The sequence below is a fragment of the Mus musculus genome, chromosome 2 (assembly GCF_000001635.26).
Source record: "Mus musculus strain C57BL/6J chromosome 2, GRCm38.p6 C57BL/6J".
NCBI lineage: Eukaryota > Metazoa > Chordata > Mammalia > Rodentia > Muridae > Mus > Mus musculus.
Genome location: NC_000068.7, coordinates 131274633 through 131296193, shown reverse-complemented (window position 1 = coordinate 131296193; position 21561 = coordinate 131274633). Strand labels below are relative to the sequence as shown.

General features: G+C 41.8%; 1 protein-coding gene and 1 non-coding gene across 16 annotated transcripts in view; both read right to left on the bottom strand.

Moving 5' to 3' along the window:
* Pank2 (pantothenate kinase 2) overlaps window positions 1-21561 on the bottom strand; it is a 37181-nt gene that overhangs the window by 2995 nt on the left and 12625 nt on the right. For 6 of the 15 annotated variants that reach the window (NM_001355681.1, XM_006500299.4, NM_001355682.1 and 3 more), the window contains 4 exons: window positions 15784-16037; window positions 13426-13602; window positions 8597-8720; window positions 2670-2795 (listed from right to left, as the gene is read on the bottom strand). In NM_001355681.1, coding sequence (NP_001342610.1) covers window positions 2670-2795; window positions 8597-8720; window positions 13426-13602; window positions 15784-16037 — 681 coding nt within the window. Of the gene's footprint in view, window positions 1-2669; window positions 2796-7508; window positions 7613-8596; window positions 8721-12756; window positions 12956-13425; window positions 13603-15783; window positions 16038-21561 lie in introns of those variants that run through there. The other 9 variants (XM_030252138.1, XM_030252136.1, XM_017319299.2 and 6 more) reach the window with 7 other exon arrangements.
* On the bottom strand, window positions 8057-8142 carry Mir103-2 (microRNA 103-2). The gene has a single exon (NR_029755.1). It is a non-coding gene; the product is annotated as a microRNA 103-2 (primary transcript).

The following is a 21561-nucleotide window of genomic DNA, read 5'->3' as shown; positions in this document are numbered from 1 at the left end:
TCTAAGTTCACTGTAGCTGTCTCCAGATGCACCAGAAGAGGGCATCAGATCTCATAACGGGTGGTTGTGAGCCACCATGTGGTTGCTGGGATTTGAACACAGGACCTTCAGAAGAGCAGTCGGTGCTCTTAACCACTGAGCCATCTCTCCAGCCCCACAAGTAAGATTTTTTAAAAATTATTTTTAAATCTGTCTGGGAAGGGGTAGTGTGCATGTGCATACAGGAGCCAGAAGCATCAGATCCCCTGGAGCTTAAGCTGGCGAGGCAGCTGTGAACCACCCAAACGGGGTACAGACAACCAAACATCAGTCTTCTGCAAGGGCATCGTGTGCTGTCAGCCACTGAGCCAGCGTCCAACCCAGTGAGGTCATTAACTCCCACAATTAGGATTACTTAAATAAGGCTAGCACGTCCCTTTAACACCCAACCCATTTGTTTCCCAAGCAGAAAGAGAATATCCAGTCTGGAAAAGCCCTAAGGAACTCTCTTGCAGGGAAGGGCTGGATGTTGGAGATGCCCAACAAGAAGAAGGTACTACAGCAGCTGAGGGAAGAAAGGTCTAGCAAAGATCTTGTTCTGCTTAGTTTTTTTGTTTGTTTGTTTGGTTTTTTTTTTTGTCAACTTGACATAAACTAGAGTCAGATTGAGGAAAGGAACCTCAATTGAGAAATGCCAATTAGACTAGCCAGTAGGTAAATTTATTTGGCATTTTCTTCATTAGTGACTGATGTAGGAGGACCCAGCCCACTGTCGGGGTCCCACCCCTGGGTAAGTGGTTCTGGGTTCTGTAAGAAAGGCTAAACAAGCCCTGAAAAGCAAGCCAGTAAGTCTTCCTCCATGGCCTTTGCATCAGCTCCTCCTTCCAGGTTCCCACCCAGTCTGAGTTCCTGCCTTGCCTTCCCTTGATGGACTTGCGGCCAGGAAGGGATATGTAACCCAAATAAACCTTTCTTCCCCAAGCTGCTTATGGTTATGGTCTATATCACAGCAATAAAGCCTTAACAATAAGCTGGGCGTAGTGGTGCACACCTTTAATCTCAGCACTCAGGAGGCAGAGGCAGTCGGATTTCTGAGTTCGAGGTCAGCCTGGTCTACAAAGTGAGTTCCAGGACAGCCAGGGCTACACAGAGAAACCCTGTCTTGAAAAAAAAAACAAGCCCCCCCCCCCCAAGGGAAAAAAAAAAACTAACAATGACAGATAGATAGTGGCTCTCCTGTCCTGGGACAGGGCCTGTACATTTCCAACAGCCAACCACTGAAGGTGAGAAATGGAGGATGAACACCTGAATGGTCTGGGAGGGAGGGAGGGAGAAGTGGAAAAGTCCAAACCTACCTATACAGGAGGGGATAAGGGTGGAAGGTGAGTTCAACAGCTTGGTCTATGGAGTTCCAGGCTAGCCAGCTACATAGTGAAGCTCAGTTTGAAAAAGGGGGAGAGGGGGAGATACATGCCTTACTGTGTCCAACAGTAAAGAGTGGCCTCAAGCAGGAACCAAAAAAGGATAAAAAATATTAAATGAGACAAAAACCCTAACCAACAGAAAGAGAATGATAACAGGAGTCAGAAGAATCATACAAAGGACTGACTGCATCAGTCTCCAAGCAGGATGTCAGAAATTAAAGTACTGCAAGAAAGAACAACTGGGCTGGGTTGTCTGTTGCAGACTGTCAGGCTGGAACATAGAGCCAGGGTCTGATTCCCCAGGCCCACCCAAAACAACAACCGGAGCAGGAAAAAAAAAAAAAAAAAAGGCAAATTGTAAGAGTCTGAGGTTTACTTTACAAGGGGAAAAAAAAAAAAAAAAAAGCAACAACACGCCCAAGCTACATTAGACTAAAACCCAGAACCTACTGCCGAGTAAAGAAAAAAGCTGCAGTAGCTATTCATCACTGTGGAAAGGATTAGGTACCAAAGGGAAGCTTGAGAAGAAGACACACCTCCAAACTGCTCAACCAACTGCCTGCTAACCTGCCTGCCTTGCCTTGAGAGGGCAGACAAGAGAGTGTCCTCAGGACCACAATAATGAATGGCAAGGCAGATATCAACATGCAAATGAGAAGCCTCACCAGGCAAAGGAGCCAAGAACAAATGGCCCAAGCTGAGCAGAAGGAAAAAATGAGCAACCAAGGAAACCAACAACATGAAGATGTGACTACAAGCTCTGTTTCCTTTATCCAAACTGCTTGGGACCAGAAGTGGTTCTGGTTGGGATATTTTAATGTATCTGCATAGACTGACTACTGTACCACATCTAATCCAAAAACCTCAGCACTCAAGTTTCAAATTTGCTGCCCAGAGATGTTTAATCTGTAGAGATGGAGAGGAAGGTGGGATGCTATTCTAAGAACTATTTCCCACGGTTTACCTAGAAAAAGGTTCAAACCAGCCCTGGAAAGCAGAGATTAGGGAGACTGTACAAAGTTAAAACCAGTTTGATCTATATAGCAAGTTCCAGTACAACCATGGCTACATAGCAAGGCCCTGCTTCCAACAACAAAACTGTTTAAACTAGCTCAACACTCACCTCAGTACACTGGTGAGAAGTAGTTTCAGAACCAACAGTAAAAGCCCAGGGCAGTGAGAACAGAGGGCTCCCTGCAGCCCAAGTCAGTCCTCTCACTCTGCGCCCTTGTGTCTGTAGGACGGTATCAGAAACAAGTCACTCACCTCGTGCTCGGAAAACAGTGCTTTCAGCTGCCCCTTGGACCAGTAATCCAGCGCATACGCCAGAAGCCGCATAGCAATCGTGTTGACTCTCAGGAAATTGCCGACAAATACGACCTGGTTAATGTTCTGAGCACAGAAAGGCAACAGTGAGTTCACACCCTGATTTCTGTTTCCTCATAAAGTTAACCCGGCAGCATCATGCAGTTTCAGCAGCAACTTGACTGATGGATCAAATTCAATCCAGTTGGTTCAGGTCTAATGAGATCTGATATTTAGACAATGCTGGGCCCACTGCAAGCTGGCCCCAAAGTGTACACAGAATGATTAGCTTAAAAAACTTAAATATGATAAACAGTAACATTACAATAAGAAAAATATAACAGTAAGCTAAAAAAAAAAGTAGAATTCCTGATGATTAACTCTGTCAACCTATTAGATTAAGATACCCTGGGGCATTAGTGAGGCACAACTTTAGGTTTATCTGTGAAGGTACTTACAGAGAGGTTTAAATCGGTGGGTGGGGGGCACTCTGAGGAAAACAGAAAGCCTGCCGAGCACCAAAATTCACCATGCTCCCCCTCACTCCTGGTCCATCCATTTGTGTTCAGGAGCCTCACAGTCACACTGCCACAAGCACAAGCAATTCCCATCACTAAACTGCCCTTGCTAGAAACTTGCCAACAGGAACAGGAATACAGAGAGTCTGAGACAGACACCTCAGTAAGTAACGGTGCTTGTTCTGCAAGCATGAAGGAGGACATGAGTCAAATGCCAGCACCTACATCAGAAGCTCTTGGACTGCACATGCCCGCAAGCCCAGCACTGGGGTCCAAGACAGGCAGATCCTCTTTCAAGACAGTAAGATGCAGAAAGATAAAGACATGCAGTTTCCGGCTCTGGCCACACATGAGCATGAGTATGCACAGTTAGTTGCACATTCACATGTATAAAAGAGAGAAACAGAGGTACTGAGAAAAGAGAAGAGAAAGGAATGAGGGAGTGAGAAAAGGAGGGACACTCTTTCTAGAGAAAAGAAAACAGAAAAGCAGCACATTGGTACCAATGGGCCAGTGAAATGGAGAATCGGGAAAAGATGCTTACCTCAAACCCTAAAGGCCCAGAACCCACATAAAGGTAGGCCAGAACCAACTCCACAAGTTGCCCTTTGACATCTGAAAGCAGGATGTGACACGTATATTTCCACCCCCATAATGATAATAATTACACTTTAAAAGAAACTGGTTCCAAGAAGTAAGGCCATCATGGGGATAACACTGACTGGGCTGCAGGCATTCTGGGCTGCTGGAAGCATACGGGGAGGTCTGGAACTTGAAGCACTATCCAAGAAACATGAAAAATGGGCAATGTGAAAGGAGCATAAATCCTATAAAGTGACTAACTGTTACTACAGAGAGACCAGGGATAGTATATCGAGACAACAGAAAAGAAAGAAGCTGAGGCTAAGAATACACCATCAGAGCTCCAGGGCCTAACAATGGAGTCTTATTGGAGAAACTCTCATCTTAAAAAACAAACATGCCGGCATGGTGGTGCACGCCTTTAATACCAGCACTTGGGAGGCAGAGGCAGGCGGATTTCTGAGTTGGAGGCCAGCCTGGTCTACAGAGTGAGTTCCAGGGCAGCCAGGGCTACACAGAGAAACCCTGTCTCGAAAAAACAAAAAAACAAACAAACAAAAAACTACCCAAACAAATTAGTGACACCTTGCTCCAAAAGTGCTGGCAGTTTTTCCTAGGTTCAGACTCCCAGAGGCCTGGCCTGTCACTGTTATAAACGACACAGTTACATCTGGAGCTGAAGGCAGCATGCTGAGGCAGCAAGGTACTCTTCTGCAGGCATCACAATCTCAGAGTTAGGTTGCTAAGATAGCTCAGTAGTAAAGTGTTTGTCATCAGGCCTTATAAGCCAAGTTTGATTCCACATGGTAAGAGGATGGAACCAATTCCCAAAAGCTGTCCTGACTTAACACAACCTCTGGCATACAAACACAAGCACTGTTGGCATTTCATCTAGGCCCCACCCCACAGTTACCTGGCAATAGCTAAGTATGCATGACCCACTATAAAAGGTGCTGCTTGCCCCCTCCTCACTCTCTTGCTCCTGCCCCCTTACCCTCTTCCCTGTCTCTCCCCACCCCCCTCCTCCCTCTCTCTCCAAGTGCTCATGGCTGGCGTCTCCTCCTCTACACTCTCCACCCACCTCTGCCTTTCTGTCTCCACCACTCCCTCAACTCCCCTCTCCATGTCCTAAATAACCTCTATTCTATACTCTACCATCTGAGGCTGGTACCTCAGAGGGAAAGGCTGCCTCAGCATGGGCCCACAGAGGTACCCCCTTCCCCCGACCATACTATGCCTCCACCAAATATACACTTCTTTTCTTCTTATAAAACTCAGTATGTAATGTTTTTAAAGGATACAAGAGTGATGGCGTCACTAAGGCTCTAGATAGCTAATGGGGCCAAGCAATATGGGACAAGGTTGAATGTAAAGTCTAAAAGGCAATATAGACTTGAAAAGACTGGAGATGCCAGGAACATGGGTTATTTGCCAAAGAAAACTATAGACTCCATGTGAAGTCAGCTCAAGAAAAAAACTACACCTGCCACCAACAACAGCTGAAAGAGAACTAGGAAAGCCTGCTGGAGCCTAAATGATGTCATCATGAGCCCACAGTCTGTAATCTCCTTGCTATGCTACTGTTTCTCCATATGGACTAAAATGTTTACTCTGCCTAACTGTACTGGAAGTTGTACTTTGGGTTTTGATTTTTTTTTTTTTTTTAAGTTCTCCAAAAACTTAAAAAAAAAAAAAATCAAAACCCAATTCATTCCCACCCACCCATTCCCACTTTTTGGCCCTGGCGTTCCCCTGTATTGGGGCATATAAAGCTTGCGTGTCCAGTGGGCCTCTCTTTCCAGTGATGGCCTACTAGGCCATCTTTTGATACATATGCAGCTAGAGTCAAGAGCTCCGGGGTACTGGTTAGTTCATAATGTTGTTGCACCTACAGGGTTGCAGATCCCTTTAGCTCCTTGGATACTTTCTCTAGCTCCTCCATTGGGGGCCCTGTGATCCATCCAATAGCTGACTGTGAGGATCCACTTCTGTGTTTGCTAGGCCCCAGCCTAGTCTCACAAGAGACAGCTATATCAGGGTCCTTTCAGCAAACGCTTGCTAGTGTATGCAATGGTTGGGTTTTGATTTTTATAGAACCTCACCATTATTCAATTATGGAAGTCTCATAACAAACTTTGTTTTGCTTTGTTTTCTTAAGATACATTCTTACTATGTACTCCCAGCTAGCCTAGAGCTCGCACTGTAGACCAAGCTAACCTGGAATTCAGAGATCTGCCTATCTCTGCTACCTGAGTGCTAGGATTAAAGGCATGGTTCTCTATGTCCAGCTTCAGAACCAAGTTGCCTTACTCAAGTAGACAATGCCCTACCTATGCAAGCAACTCCAATTAAATGCAGTGGTCCAAAAACAACACAATGACAACAAAAACCAAAAACATCAAAGTAGGTGGAAGATCTGGGGTAGAAGAAGGTTCAATGAAAGACAAAACTAGTTGCTGAGGAGCACAAGTAATGTGGCAGACAGACTGTGGACACTCAGACAGCATGTACTCTGATGACAAAATGAGACACTAACAGTGAGAAGTGGAGTATTAAAGTGAGGTATATGGTGCCAAGTTAACAAGGCATAAGTTTGAGATGGGCAATACTGATTGTCAGCATAACTGGAGTAGGAAGCACCCAGAGCATTAGTGTGGCAGACCTTTGGCTGTGTCTTGTGTAGAGGAGTAATTAAGAAGACTTGTCTTGAATGTGGTAATACCATCCTACACTGAAAAAAAGGGGAGAAGAGACATACCAGCTGAGAGCCAGCATTCATCTGTTCCCTAGCATATTCAGATATAAATAAACAGCGTCACACTTTGCCCCAAGTGACTATACCACCATGCCTTCCCTACCATGACAGTCTATACTCTCACCTGTCAGCCAAAGTAAATCCTGCTCCTAAGTGACTTTTGTCAGGGATTTGGTCAGAGCAAGGAGAAAAATTACCCAAACAGGACATGACACAAAATAACAAATTATGCAAAGTATGGGACAGTTAAAAACAATTCACCTTCATCTGTGAACCAAGAAAGCAAAATCTTACAGCTGTTTAACAGAGTGAAATTCCACCCACAGCATCAGTAAAGCTGTCCAGCCATCAATGCTAAAGATGCTGCTCTGAATGGGCACACACCTGTGCAAAACCCCTTGGTAACCTACTAGGATTCATTAAGTACAATCACGATGTAGGATCACAAGGTTTGCTCCCAAGAAAGCCCCATATCAAGAATAAAACAGCCAAAGAACAGGCTCATACTTCTAAATACTTACCACAGTCCCTACTTCCAAGAAACCAAATGCCCAACTCTATTTAAATAATTATGACAAAATAAGAATCTGATCAAATATACAGTGATGACCTCAGAAGATAGCTTAGTCAGCAAAGTGCTTCCATGTGAACATGAGGCTGAGTGGAATTCCCGAGTCCACATAGGAAAGCAGTGGCATTGGCACATTTATAATCCCAGCGCTAGAAATTGAGGCAGGCAGATCCTAGGGATTCACTGGACAGTTACCCAGCCTAATCAACAAGTTTCAACTGGTGAGAGACCTTGTCTCAAAAACTAAGGTGAGCCAGGCATTGTGGCATACACCTTTAATCCCAGCACTAGGGAAGCAGACACAGCAAGGTCTCTAGGAGTTTGAGGTCCTTAACCAGTTTAAAAATAAAAAGCCGGGCAGTGGTAATACACACCTTTAACCCCAGCACTTGGGAAACAGAAGCACACAAGTCTGAGCTGGAGGCCAGTCTAGTATACAAAGGAAGTTCCAGGATAGCCAGGCCTACACAGAGAAAACCTGTTTCAAAAAGCCAAAACCAAAATAAAATAAAACAAACAAGGTAGACAGAACCTGAGAAACACCCTAGGTTGACCTCTAACCTCCACACCTACACATGTATACACATGTATTCACATAAACAAAATGTAGCCACAAACCATGTATTTCAATTAAAAGCATAAAATGTATGCACAACAACTAAAAGTTTTTGATACTTAAGCCCAGGAAAGCAAACATATAAGAGTGATGTTATTCAAATGAAGATGGAATTTTTAAAATCTGGTGTTTAATAACTTCTAAATAAATTAAAATTTAGACAAATCCTTTTAGGTCTTGAGGTCTCTTTTTAAGGCACATGCCTATATTATTAAAAGAATTATTGTAAACCAAAGTGTATAAATAGGGACAAGCCATAAGCTGCACCAACTGGATCCTAGATCCTCTTTCCCTAAGGGCAGCCCATTCTTGGTTCTTTCATAGCCCTGTACAATGCTGCTTGACCTGAATGCTACAAGGCAGCACTGTAAAGAAGCTGAAAGCACGAAGACAGCTCTGCTGAGGTGGAGAAGAACCAAGGTGGGCCTTCCTCTGACCGCTCAGTCTTCTCCCAGCTCCAGTGGCTTCCTGTGGCTTCCTGTCCACACCTCAACAGCACCCAGCAAACACAGCGTCTAGTCACCATTGTGACCCGTCATTCATCCCATCAGTAGCTCAAGACTGGCCTTCTTCCTGGCCCCCTCTAGAGTCTCCTCAAAGAAACCATTCACCTCTTGCAGTAGTGCTTATCTTCAGGAAGAGACAAGGAGTATGGTGGGGAATGGGAGGACAATCAATGAAGAGGAGGAGGAATCTGAAGAGTGTAAAGTTCACATTTCAAGTCTACCCCATATAACTACATTTGGGCACGTTTTAAGAAGACAGACACTGTAAGGTCAGGGTAGGACCCATTTAGGAAGGTCAGCATTTCCCTAGAGTGAACAGAACAATCTCATGTGCCCTTACTTCATTAAGGGCACACATTCTTGCTATGGAGCCAATGTTGTTGGTGATGGTGATCAAAGTTGCTCTGGCAAGATCCTCCTTACTGGCCGCCTCTCTCTTCTCCTTGCTCATCATGTTTCCAAAACTGTGGTGGAGGAAAAACATTTCACTGCTGAAACAAAGGCAACACAGTCCAGGAGAACTTCAATGTTACTTTACTATGATAAAATGACTTTACATCAAGTCTTTCTGTTTTATTACAGAATGATGGGAGCATCCACTGAAAGGAACTCAGTTAAAAAAAAAAAAAAAGCCTACAAATTACACTCTAAATGAACAGGTAGCATTCCCTGTCATACTAAAATTCAACTTTGGTACCAGATAGTTCCCTATCCAAGTGCATTCAGTACAATTTCCGAAAGGTAGCACTGCCTGATCTAACAACGGAGTATTCCAGGGAGACATACCTGACTGGCAGGTCATCGCTACTGTGCAACTGTTCTACTCAGACAGTCACAGTTACATCTAGTCTAGAAAACTCATTTGATCAGCACACAAAGTACAAAACAGCTGAGGCCCACAGTGGCTACTAAAGTTCCAGGCTGCCCTAGAAAGTAAATAAAAGACTTCAAATTTCTTGACCAGCAAAAGGGCTACAATAGTAACTATGACCCAAACCCAAGGACAAGAATAAGGAAGAGATGACCAGTGATCAAATGCTGCCAAAAAAACAATCTATTTTATTTATCCAGTGCCTATTTCCCAGCTTGCACATGAATGCCTTTTCTATTATTAAAAACCAAGTACTCTGCTGGGCATGGTGGCGCACACCTTTAATTGGCACTTAAGAGACAGAGGCAGATAGATTTCTGAGAGTCTAAGGAGAGACTGGTCTGCATAGCAAGTTAAAGTCTAGACAGGGCTACATAGTGAGACCTGGACTCAAAAACAGAACAAAACAGAAAACACATGTGCTCTTAACACAAAAATACAAAAATTGCATACGTAGGGGAGCTGGAAAACTGGCTCAGTGTAAGAGCACTGACTGCTCTTCCAGAGGACCCTTTCAGTTCCCAGAACCCACATATCAGCTAAGTGTCTGTAAGTATTTAATTTCAGTCCTAGGAAATCTGATGCCCTCTTCTGGTCTCCATGGGTACCTGGCACACACATGTTACACAGATATAAATTCAGGTAAAACACCCATACACATAAAAGTAATTATTTTTAAAAACTACATACCTAAATAAACAAAATAAAATATAGAAAGGCCCATGCTAAGCATGGTGGCACAGGCCAGCATCTCAGCATCTGAAAGACCAAGACAGACCTGGGCTTCACAGTGAAATCCTGACTCAAAAACAGCATGAGGAAGACAGAGAAAAAGACTTCCACTTTTTATAGAATTAAAGAGAACTAAATAGGCATTTACTTAGCAAAAGAAATATAATGCTTGTGTACTAAAATCTTTTGCAGTTTAAAGACAACCACCACCTAAAGAAATGGAAAGAAGTCCATCTTCCTGAACCAAAGACTTGACAGTGTTAAGCTGGTAACACTCAGGTCTATAGAGATGGCTCAGCAGCTAAGAACACTTGCTCTAAAGGACCCAGGTTCTATTCCCAACACCCAAATGAAGGCTCATAACTGTGTTTCCAGATCGATATCCTCTTGTGACCTCACGACCACCAGGCACACCGTGAGTATACATACAAACATCCAAGAAAAACACAAATTTTTAAAATAATTAAAAAGAAAAATTGAAAAGAAAATTAAGATTAAAAGAAATTAAAAGAAAATTTACTCTTCAAACTGGTCAACAGATTCAATACAATCCCTATTAAAATCCTAGCTATCTTCTTTACAGACATTACCAAGTTGATACTAAAATTCATATAGAAAGTCAAAGAATTCAAAGCAGCCAAAATAATTGTGGAAAGGTAGAGCAAGTTAGAGAAGTGTGCCCTGTACCTCTGCCACCTTCCCCTAAAAACTTAGTGCAAGGCTGCGGTAAGCAAGGGAACATGGTACTTCTCTAAAGACAAATGTACAGGACTGAGAATCAAAAATTCAACTGAGGGCTGGAGAGATGGCTCAGTGGTTAAGAGCACTGACTGCACTTCCAAAAGTTTTGAGTTCAAATCGTGGCTCACAATCATCTGTAATGAGATCTGACGCCCTCTTCTGGTGTGTCTGAAGACAACTACGGTGTACTTACATATAACAATAAATACATCATCTTTTTGTTGTTGTTGTTGTTTTGTTTTTTGTTGTTGTTTTTTTTTTTTTTTTTTTTTGGTTTTTTGAGACAGGGTTTCTCTGTATAGCCTTGGCTGTCCTGGAACTCACTCTGTAGACCAGGCTGGCCTCGAACTCAGAAATCCGCCTGCCTCTGCCTCCCAAGTGCTGGGATTAAAGGCGTGCACCACCACTGCCCGGCAATAAATACATCTTTAAAAAAAAAGAGAGAATTCAACTGAAACATCTACAGTCAACTGATTTGCTAACAAAGGGCTCAAAAGACTAGGGAAAGCAGTCTCAGCAGATGGGTCAGCTGGACCAAGTGAGAAACACCATGTAAGAGTGAGTATGAAACTCTATCACACACTATACAGAAAAACTAACCCATGAATGGCATTATAAACTCTTAGAAGTGAATCCTCACAATCTTAGATGGGGCAAATGACACTAAAAGCACAGGAGATAAACACATAAAGACAGGTTTCACCAGAACTTCTGCTGGCTTTGACAGCACTTGCCTCACTCAGGAGGCAGAGGCAGAAACAGACTCCAAAGTCTAAGGTCAGCCAGGCCCACACATTGAAACCCAATCTCAAAAAACCCAAATGAGGCTAGCTATGTAGCCTCAATCGGTAGAGTGCTTGCCTGTCACTCACAGGGCCCTACATATGATCCCCAGCACAAAACAAACTGGACACAGCACTCAGAGCTGTAATCCAAGTACTGAGAATTTAGATACAAAAAGCCAGACATCGCAAGATCAAGACCAGCCTGAGATACAGTAGGCCTTGTTCAGAAAAAGAAAGAAACAAAGAAGTGTCTGTAATACAAACACCAAGGCAGTGAAAACAAAAACAAAAACAAAACAGAGAAAATACATTCTTAATTATATGTATGTGTGTGTATATCTATGTATATGTATGTATATACATATATACACACACATACATGTTGTTAGATACATATATATTATCTAGTAAAGAACTTTTATCTACAACATGTAAAGAATTCTTGGAGCCCAATAAATAGAAAAATATAATTTTAGTTAGCAAAAGACTTCAGCAGGCATATTCCTTAAATGATAAACAGAAAAACAAAACTCAAGATCACAATTAATTAGGGTCTGGGGCCATACCCCTGTTATTTCCAACAGTCAGAAGCTGATACACGAAGATTACAAGTTCAAGGCCACTCTGGCCTCTGTTGAGGGAGACAAAGGCTTCACCAAAGGAAAGAAAAGGAGAATCAGAAGTAGAAATGAATGAAAAATTCAGGAAACAGATAAGAGAAATTAGGAGAAAACTTAAAAGAGTGTCTGTCTTTGAATCCTTATTGTGGGAGCCCTCAAATCTCAATGACAATAGGATGAATTCTGCTTGTCTGACTTCTGCCACTTTCCAAGTAACTGCCACTGGGATTCCCAGGGTTCTCTTTTCCTTACTCTTTGCTACTATGCCAGTGTCTAACTGCAGTGTCAATAATACAGTTTTAAGCATTTGTATGGGAAAAATGAAGTTACTAAAGCAGTTTATAAAAAGGGGTGGGGACGGGGTGGTTCCTCAACAACAGACAGAGACAGAGAATAAGAATGTCTGGGGCTGTAAGATGGTGTGGTCACACTGGAAAGTAGTCTATTAGTTCTTCAAAAGATTAAACAAAGTCACTATGCAGCACAGCAATTTCATTCCTAGATAGAGACCAAGAAAATTAAAGCAGGGCACACATATCTTTAATTACATGACTCTGGAGGTAAAGGCAGACAGATCTTGAGTTCGAGGTCAACCTGGTCTAGAGTGAGTTCCAGGTTAATTAAGACTTTAAAAAAAAATCCCTGAATCAAAAAACAAACAACAATAAATAAATAAAATTAAATTAAAAATATGTCCAAACAAAGACAAGCACACAGGTCTTCAGCACTATTCACAACAGCCAGAAACTATGAAAGTATCCAATGTTTATTAACTAATAAATACATAAAATATGGTATATCAACAATACTCAACAACAATAATAATTCTGCAAATATTACACTAGCGGAGATGAAGCTGGTCATGACAGATCATACTATGACACCACACATATGAGAAACGTTCAGAGTAAGCAAATTCATAGAAATAGCAGCTCTGGGAAGGATGAGGGCTGAAATGGAAGAGTGATATGATAGCTAAGAGCTGTGAAGTTTCTTTCTAAAATGATAAAAATATTCTGAAATTGAATTACAGTAGTTGCAAAATTCTGCAAATATACAACAAATCACTAAATTATATACTTTTAAAAAGATAAGTGCTTATGTATACCAGACTTGCCTCTAACTAACTACGAAGCAGAGAATGATCTGCAACTCCCGATCCTCCTGCCTCCACCGCAGGACGGGACTCTAGGCATTATCGGCATGTACCATACTCAGTTTATGCACTGCCGGGGACCGTGTACACTAGTACAGGCTTCAAACGCACTAGCATATATTCTACTAACTCAACTACATCTTCAGCTACAAATAAAATGCTTTAAACAAATAACTTTATATTTCAATGAAACTGTTTAAAATAAAACATATACCTAATAGGATTTTAGTTCTGTATTTCTTACTACATTACATATTCCCTTACCTTGAAGCCACAGCCCAGCCTGGCAAGCCAAACCTCTCATAGTCTCCTCCATAAATGTCTCGAACTAATTTGTCCACTTTGGTGCTATCTCCACGAGATGCCATCTCAAGAGCTTCTTCAAAAGTACTACAGCCAGTAAGAAGACAGCAGAGACCAAAGAAAGTTCCTCCTCCAAGACTATGATTAAAAGCAAACAATGTAGTATTTTTAAAACATAGGAATGGAAATGTTGGACTTATGAACCCCCAAACAATATTTATATATCAGCTACTCTTGCCTCAATTAAATGATGAGTGATACCAATAAGTTAAGTTTGCAAGAAGATAAATCCAAGTGCCTCATAAACAAAAAATGCACATATTCACGTGAGCCAACAAAGTAGGAAAATATATGTAGCCTATCTCCCTGTATGTGTCCCCAATGTAGTCTACCCCTGCTGAGTATGGAAGCTCAGGTACACATAAGGCCAACATACCCAGTGTCATGCTGGCACCTTTCTGTATTCAAGTACAGAACGACCTCTGAGGTCATTCAAGCACCTGTCATTCTAACCCACGAGACTCCACTACTGACATCTGTTGCTCTCCCAAACTACTCTCATTTGTTGGCTTGTACTCATTAGGTAAATCCAGGTTATTCAAATCCTTAGTTCCTTTGTTTACCTGAAGTAACCTCTGAACCTTAACCAAAACATCCATTCTTGTTCACTACTTCTCCCTTTTAAAATCATGTTTCTAGTTATCTGTACCTCAACTCCTAGATCCAAACTGTCTAAGTTACTTTTCTATTGCTGTGATAAGACATCATGAACAAGACAACCTATAGAAGAAAAGAATATATTTTGGGGCATTACAGTTTCAGTGTTAGAGTCCCTGACCATCATGGCAGGGAACATGGCAGCAGGCAGCCATGGCACTGGAGCAGTAACTGAGAGCTTTTATCTGAGACACAACATGAGGCAGGGAAAGCTAACTGGGAACTGCATGAGCTCTTGAAACCTCAAAGTCCATCCCCAGTGATATACCTCCTCTAACAAGGCCTTCTTAATCGTTCCCAAACATTTCAACCACCTGGGGACCAAGCATTCAAATATATAAGCCTATGGGAAGACATTCACACTCATACCACCACATTTCCACTCCCTGGTGCCACAGGTTTGCAGCCATATCATATGCAAAATGTATTTTGTCCACCTTCAAAAGTTCCCATAGTATTTCAATCTCAACACTGTTTTAAAATCTATGTCTCTTCTGAGACTCAAGGCAATCTTGTTACAGTAACTCCATGTAAAAGCAAAAAGTAAATCATACATTAGCACAGAATATACACATTAGCTTTCCAAATGGAGGAAACAGACAGAGTGAGAAAATACTGAGTCAAACCAAGACTGAAAACCAGCAGGACAAACTGGGCATCCATAGTCAACATTGCTCTCGGCACTGCTGTCTTCCTATTCAGCCCTGCTTACAGCATTTAACTACTTTCCTAATCCAAAAATCCACATATTGAGCCAAACAATAGCACAGTGAAGCCTGTCACAGCAATAGCCCACTCCCTGGTACCACCTTCTGTCGATTGCTGTGGTAAGACACCATAACCAAGACAACTTATAGTAGAGTTTATTGGGGGCTTAAGAGTCCATGGCCATCATGGTGGGACCATGACATTAGGCACAATAGTAGTACTTGTCAGGTCTGGCACTTGAGCAATAGCTGAGAACTCACATCTTGGACACAACCATGAGGAGAGAAAACTAACTGGGAATGGCTTGGGCTTTTAAAACCTCAAAGCCTACCCAGTAACATATCTCTTGAAATAAAACCACATTTCCTAATCTTTTCCAAACATTTCCACCACCTGGGGACCAAGTTTTAAAATATGTGAGTCTATGGGGGCCATTCTCATTCAAACCACCACAACCATCCCAGGGCCATTCCTTGCCATATGCCCATCCATCCCCTGGACACCTTATACCATCCCCTGTTATGAATACATGCATGCACATACTAAAGCGTACATGCATGTATGTCACAAAGTCTACAGATTTCAAAGGAAGGACTGTCTTTGCTTTCTCTTCAAAGGACTATTTGGTTAACAGCTACTCTATATATGCACATCATAAACTATGGATGGAATGAGTCTGTTAAGGCAACACTTAATGAAGTAATAATAAAAACCCTAAGCAAAAGAGATTAAGAAAGGCCAATGATATCAGAATGTTTAAAGAGAAGCAATATGCGCTTGCGTAGTTTCAAAACTTTAAATCTTTCATATAATTTTAATGAGTGTTGTTGTGATACCTGACAACTTAGTAATCTATTATATCAAGTATAGACAATAACTATATGAAGGATTTACCTGGTGCCTGTGACCCTCTTATAATTATCTTTGGAATACACTGCTAAGATGCTAACCCCTGAGCCGATGTTCACCAGAAGCAGAGGATATGGATTTTTTAAATCAAATGGTAACTTCTGACATTTTTCAGAATCAGCAGGGTTTTCAAAATAATAGCACTGTGACCGTCCATTGAATCCAACTGAGTCAATGTATAAAATTCCTTTTATTAAGCAATCTAGTTCATCCAGTTTTCGAAGCTGAAGGTCACCTATCTGTAATAAAATAAAAAAGTAGTCAGACTTTCTAATAAACCAACATTTTTTTCTGAAACAAAGTATCACTGTAGCCTAAGCCTCAAATTCTTTTGCCCCCACTTACTAAGTGGTAGGACTACAGGTGTGAGCCACTACATCTGGCAACCAACAGAAAAAAAAAATGTAATTCCATTTTAAAAGACATCACTACACTGAAGAACCATTAAAAGTGCACCCACAGATGTGTGACATTTGTAAACACTTTGTAGAGCAGATCTGGGGAAATGGAGGATGGACCACCAAGACAAACTCTAGTTCCTATAGACACAAATAGTCTACATACATACAAAGTCCTAAGTGAGCAGCAGAAAGCAGGAACCTCTGCTGATGGGGACAGCAGAGCAGGATACAGTGGAAGCCATGGCTTATCAGAATACCTAGCAACAAAGGCAGAACTGGCATGCTGGGTGGAAAGATAGCTCAGTTGGTAAGGTTTCTGCCACCTAGACAAGAGGAACTGAATTCCATTTCTACACTCATAAAATGCTGGGTGTGGCCAGGTGGTGGTAGCACAAGCCTTTAATCATAGTGCTTGGGAGACAGAGGCAGGCAGATCTCTGAGTTTGAGGCCAGCCTGATCTACATAATAAGTTCCAGGACAGCCAGGACTACACAGAGAAACACCCTGTCTTGAAAAAAACCAAGCATACAAACAAACAAAAAATTAGGTGTGGTGGCACATACCTGTAATCCCCTAGAGCAGGGGGGAATCCCCAAGGCTCCCTGGCTTGATGGCTGAGTTTAATCAAGGAGCCCATTTGGACAGAACAATACCAAGGCTGACCTTTGGACACCATGTAAATGAACACACACTCAGGGCATATGCACATTCTCTCTCTCTCATTCATTCATTTTCTCTCTCTCTCTCTCTCTCTCTCTCTCACACACACACACACACACACACACACACACACACACACAAATACCTACCTTCAAAAAGACCATCTAAAAGCTATCAAGCAGTATCAAAGACACCACATTTTACTACTTAAGAACCTGAAACTGAAGATAGTTCAAAGTAAAGTTCACCTATAAAGCATGACACCCTGGGTTCAGTTAAAAAGCAGTAACAAAAAACAAAAACAACCTTTTGTGAAAGACCTACAAAGTGTCCATGAAAAGTAGTCAAGTCCTATGGCACATACCTGTAATCCCTATACTCAGGAAGGAGGAAGCTTGGGAGTTCAAGGCTAGACTCAACTACACGAGATTTCCAGCTCAAAAGAAAAGGCAAGACTTCTTACTATCTAATTGGTTATGACTATAGCTTTTTGAAAGAGCAAAGCTTAATATGATCAAGTTTAAATCCTTTCATCAACTTAATTCCTTAAGGGAATTAATAGGGAAATGTTAATTATTCATATAATGTAGGAAATACAGCAATCCTACCTAAGCAGGGAAAATGTCAAGACATATTTAGTCAAATAAGGAACTATAAACTACAACTGGATTTGTCTATTTTACAGTCATGTTCATATGTATATGTCTATGTCCATGTCTAGCTACTTAAGATACAGAAGTCCTCACAGTAACCCTGGAGAATGGCTGACTAGTTTGAAGGCTGACTAGAACATGCTAACACATTACAAAAGTAGGAATGCCACACAGCCACTGAAGAACCCAATTCTGTTACAAACTTCGCTCCTCTTTATGCAACACCATTCAATTATATTTATACTCAATTTATTCCAGTCTATTTGAGCAACAAAAGTTAGTAACTTCAGATGAATTCTTAATTTCCAATTAGATATATTAAGCTCTCTTCCTACAGAACCCACTCTTTAGATGATCACTGTCGCTCTACCTGACCATCCCCTCTCAAGGTAATTCCATGCTATGTATGTATCAGCATTTTCACTTCCACATTAAATACCACATCACACTGGTAGACTAATAATATTAGAACCCAAGTAGTTTTTTGTTTGTTTGTTTGTTTGTTTGTTTTCCCAAGACAGAGTTTCTCTATGTAACCCTGGCTGTCCTGGAACTCACTTTGTAGACCAGGCTGGCCTCGAACTCAGAAATCCGCCTGCCTCTGCCTCCCAAGTGCTGGGATTAAAGGCGTGTGCCACCATGCCCGGGCAAGTAGTTTTTGACACTGAATGTCAAACTAATTTTTCTTTCCCAGAATTTGTTATTCTGAAACATGCAGCTGACTTTGGCTAATTTGTGGGTTCTTGTTTCTCCCACCCTTCTCCACCCTTTCAAGGAACCCTCTAACACTAGACAAAAGAGAAAAAAGAATAGAGGGGAAGACAATGTTGTTGTTAAACTACTTCCTGCTGATTAGGGGCTTCCAGTTCCTTGGAGCAAGTTTAATCTTCACTGTCAGAATATCTAATTTCTTCTTTGTGCAGGACTACTCAACAAACTGTAACTAACAACAAACAACCCCACCTCTCAATGTCACAGCATTTATATAACCTCTCAAATGTCACACAATCACAGAACTATCTGCAGCTGGCAAAAATCACACCCCTGAATGAGACAAATCATAGCTAGCAACTGTGGACAATCTGAAGTAGCCCCATATCCCACACCTGGGATTAGAATAAAAACATTATAATATTTCTGTGTTTTTTAAAGAAACCAAAATTCTCACTACAGAAACATCCTACTGAGCTACTATTCCTAATGAGTATCAGCGCAGATGTCACACCCAAGGACTCATCTGCAAATATTCTACTAGTCCAGCTTTCTCAGAATGTAAGTTCAGTACCAAGAATCAAAACCAGGATCAGGAAAACCTGAGGAGTCATGGTGGTGCACACCTTCAACTCCAGTACTCAGGAGACAGAGGCATCTCTGTGTGAGTCTTGAGCCTAGTTCCAGGCCAGCTAGAGCTACATTGTGAAACTCTGTCTCAAAAATAAGGAAAAGAAAATCTGACTCACATTATAAAAGAAACCCAATTAAAATATATATACATTATTAACTATTTTTACTACTAATACACTTGTAGCATTTCCTTTCACATGTTTTGTCTGTATACATTGTGTGTGTGTAACTTATGTGCACACGTGGAGCTTGAAAGTCAACATCAAGGCTTTCTCAATAGCTCTTCACCTCATCGTTTGATTCAAGGTCTCTTACTGAACCTAGCACTTGCTGACTGCCTAGAATGGCTGGCCGGCCACCTCTGCTCTCTGTACTGAGGGCACAGGCACAGTCTCTCAGCTTGCTAATGTGGGTGCTAAGGATTCAAACTCAGTCTTCATGCTCGAGTGGCAGGCACTTTACCCACCGGGTCACTTTCCCAACATCTTTTCTTCCATGTAGTTTTCATCACTTGAGAACATGAACAGAAGACACCCAACTGCCTAAGCACCTACTCTTTATATACAAAGTTCATTTTGCACTCTTTCCTTTGATTCTCACACAACTGAGGCTTGTTAATGGTCTGAATGATTTTCTAATATGTTGCAATTGAGCCTCTACAGTGTCTTGGAACCAGAAGTTTTCTCTACCTATCAGTTATGATCACTGGGAGACTCTCACAAAGGAGAACTTACTATTCTATGCCTCACCCACATTCATAGATGGAAAAGAAACCACTAAAAAAAAGTGAACAACAACAAAAACAAAAACAACAGTGAACAAGGGAAGAGTATAAAACCCTATTGGCTAATTCATGTATCTTCTATGCTAGGATTATAACAGTCATTTCCAGGGTGGAGTTAGAGGATGGTGGGGAGGTGGGGGGAGCACATCAGAAAAGAACAAGGCCTCTGAAGTTACACACAGGGGAAAGGAATGAGACATAAAGACACTGTTGGAGATTCTGCATACTAACCGGTTAGTTTTTTTTGTTTTGGTTTGTTTTTGTTTTTCGAGACAAGGTTTCTCTGTATAGCCCTGGCTGTCCTGGAACTCACTTTGTAGACCAGGTTGGACTCGAACTCAGAAATCCGCCTGCCTCTGCCTCCCCAGTGCTGGGATTAAAGGCGTGCGCCACCACACCCGACTCAGTTAGTTGTTCTTAGTTGTTCTTTAGTCCTCTCAATAGCCATTGTCAACTCTTATATGTAACCTAACATCTTCTTAAGACTGTCAGCTAAAACCTTTGGAATGTGTTAACAGACCACTAAACTTAAGCTTAAGAATATCATTAGACAAAATCTGAAACTTATAGCACCTGCTGACCTAGTGTCTCCACCAATGCATAAATGGTTTCCTTCTGTTCTTTAACCTCTTCCACAAAAAGATGTCATTAATGTCATTCAAAGCAGCCCAAATTTGTGTTGCCAAGCCTGGCTGCTCATATTTGGTTCAGAATAACTTTAATTCCAGAGAAGTAAAAGCTATGCTTTGTGCTGACAGAGTCAAATCTTCCTGTGAGAAGCAGTTACTGAGGACACTGTTCTACAGGCACCGCACGCTGAAAGCTAGGCTAGGAGCCTGGCCAATTCACTTGTTAGTTCTTGCACCTTTGCCACATCAATGCTCAAGAGCCCTAGTCTCAAGCCTTTGTAGGTCACAGGAGAAAAGCAAAACCTAATGCCCAGTATTATACTGGCCTTAGGAGTTTAGATACAGTTGAGAAATTTGGTTGGCAAGCATAGCACAAGCTGGGACTATATTTGCCTAGTTTGAGTAAAACAGATCGGCTATCAGCTTTAATGCCTGAAACAAACCACTTTAAAATTTTTGTTCTATTTTTAAATATGTGTATGGGGTTTTGCCTGCATGTATACATTTACCACATGTATTTACCTGGATCCCCTGAAACTGTAGTTACACATGGTTGTGAGTCACCATGTGGGTTCTAGGAATCAAACCTGGGTACCCTAGAGGAGAAGCCAGAGCTCTTAACCACTTAGCCATCACTCCTGCCCCACTACTCCTCAAAAACACAAACTTTTAACCAGACATGCTGGAAAATAACTGAGGTAGCAGAAGAGACAATATGAGGTACACATGATTGGAAACAGTTTTGTGCCCAGATAGTGTGTGTGCACATTTGGAAATCAGAGGACAACCTGAGATGTTACTTCTCGGGTGTCACCAACTTTCTCTCGATTCTTCACTAGCCTGGAATTCCTCATGTAAGGTGAAAAAACTACCCACTGAGCCCCAGAGATCCACATGTCTGTCTCCCTAGTGCTGAGACACTACCACCCAGCTGCTTGTTTCTGAGATGGTCTATGTGTATCCCTGACAGATCTGCAACTGCTATGTAGACCAGGCTAGCCCCAAACTCAATGAGATCTGCCAGCCTCTAACTCCTGAGTCCTGCTGAGATGACCAAAATTAAGCCAACTTAATTTTTTATTTCTGTCTCTATGTGTGTGCGCTGCCCAAGACAACCGCAAATAGGCGTCATATATCGTAGCTCTGAAGCACAGGCGGCTTATGGGCTGTTCTGATGTAAGTACTGGGAACTGAACTCAGGTCCTTCCTGAGCTACTTCTCTGGCCCATACCCAGTTATTTTATGTAGGTTCTAAGGAATGAACTCAGATCCTCCAAACCTTACCAACTGA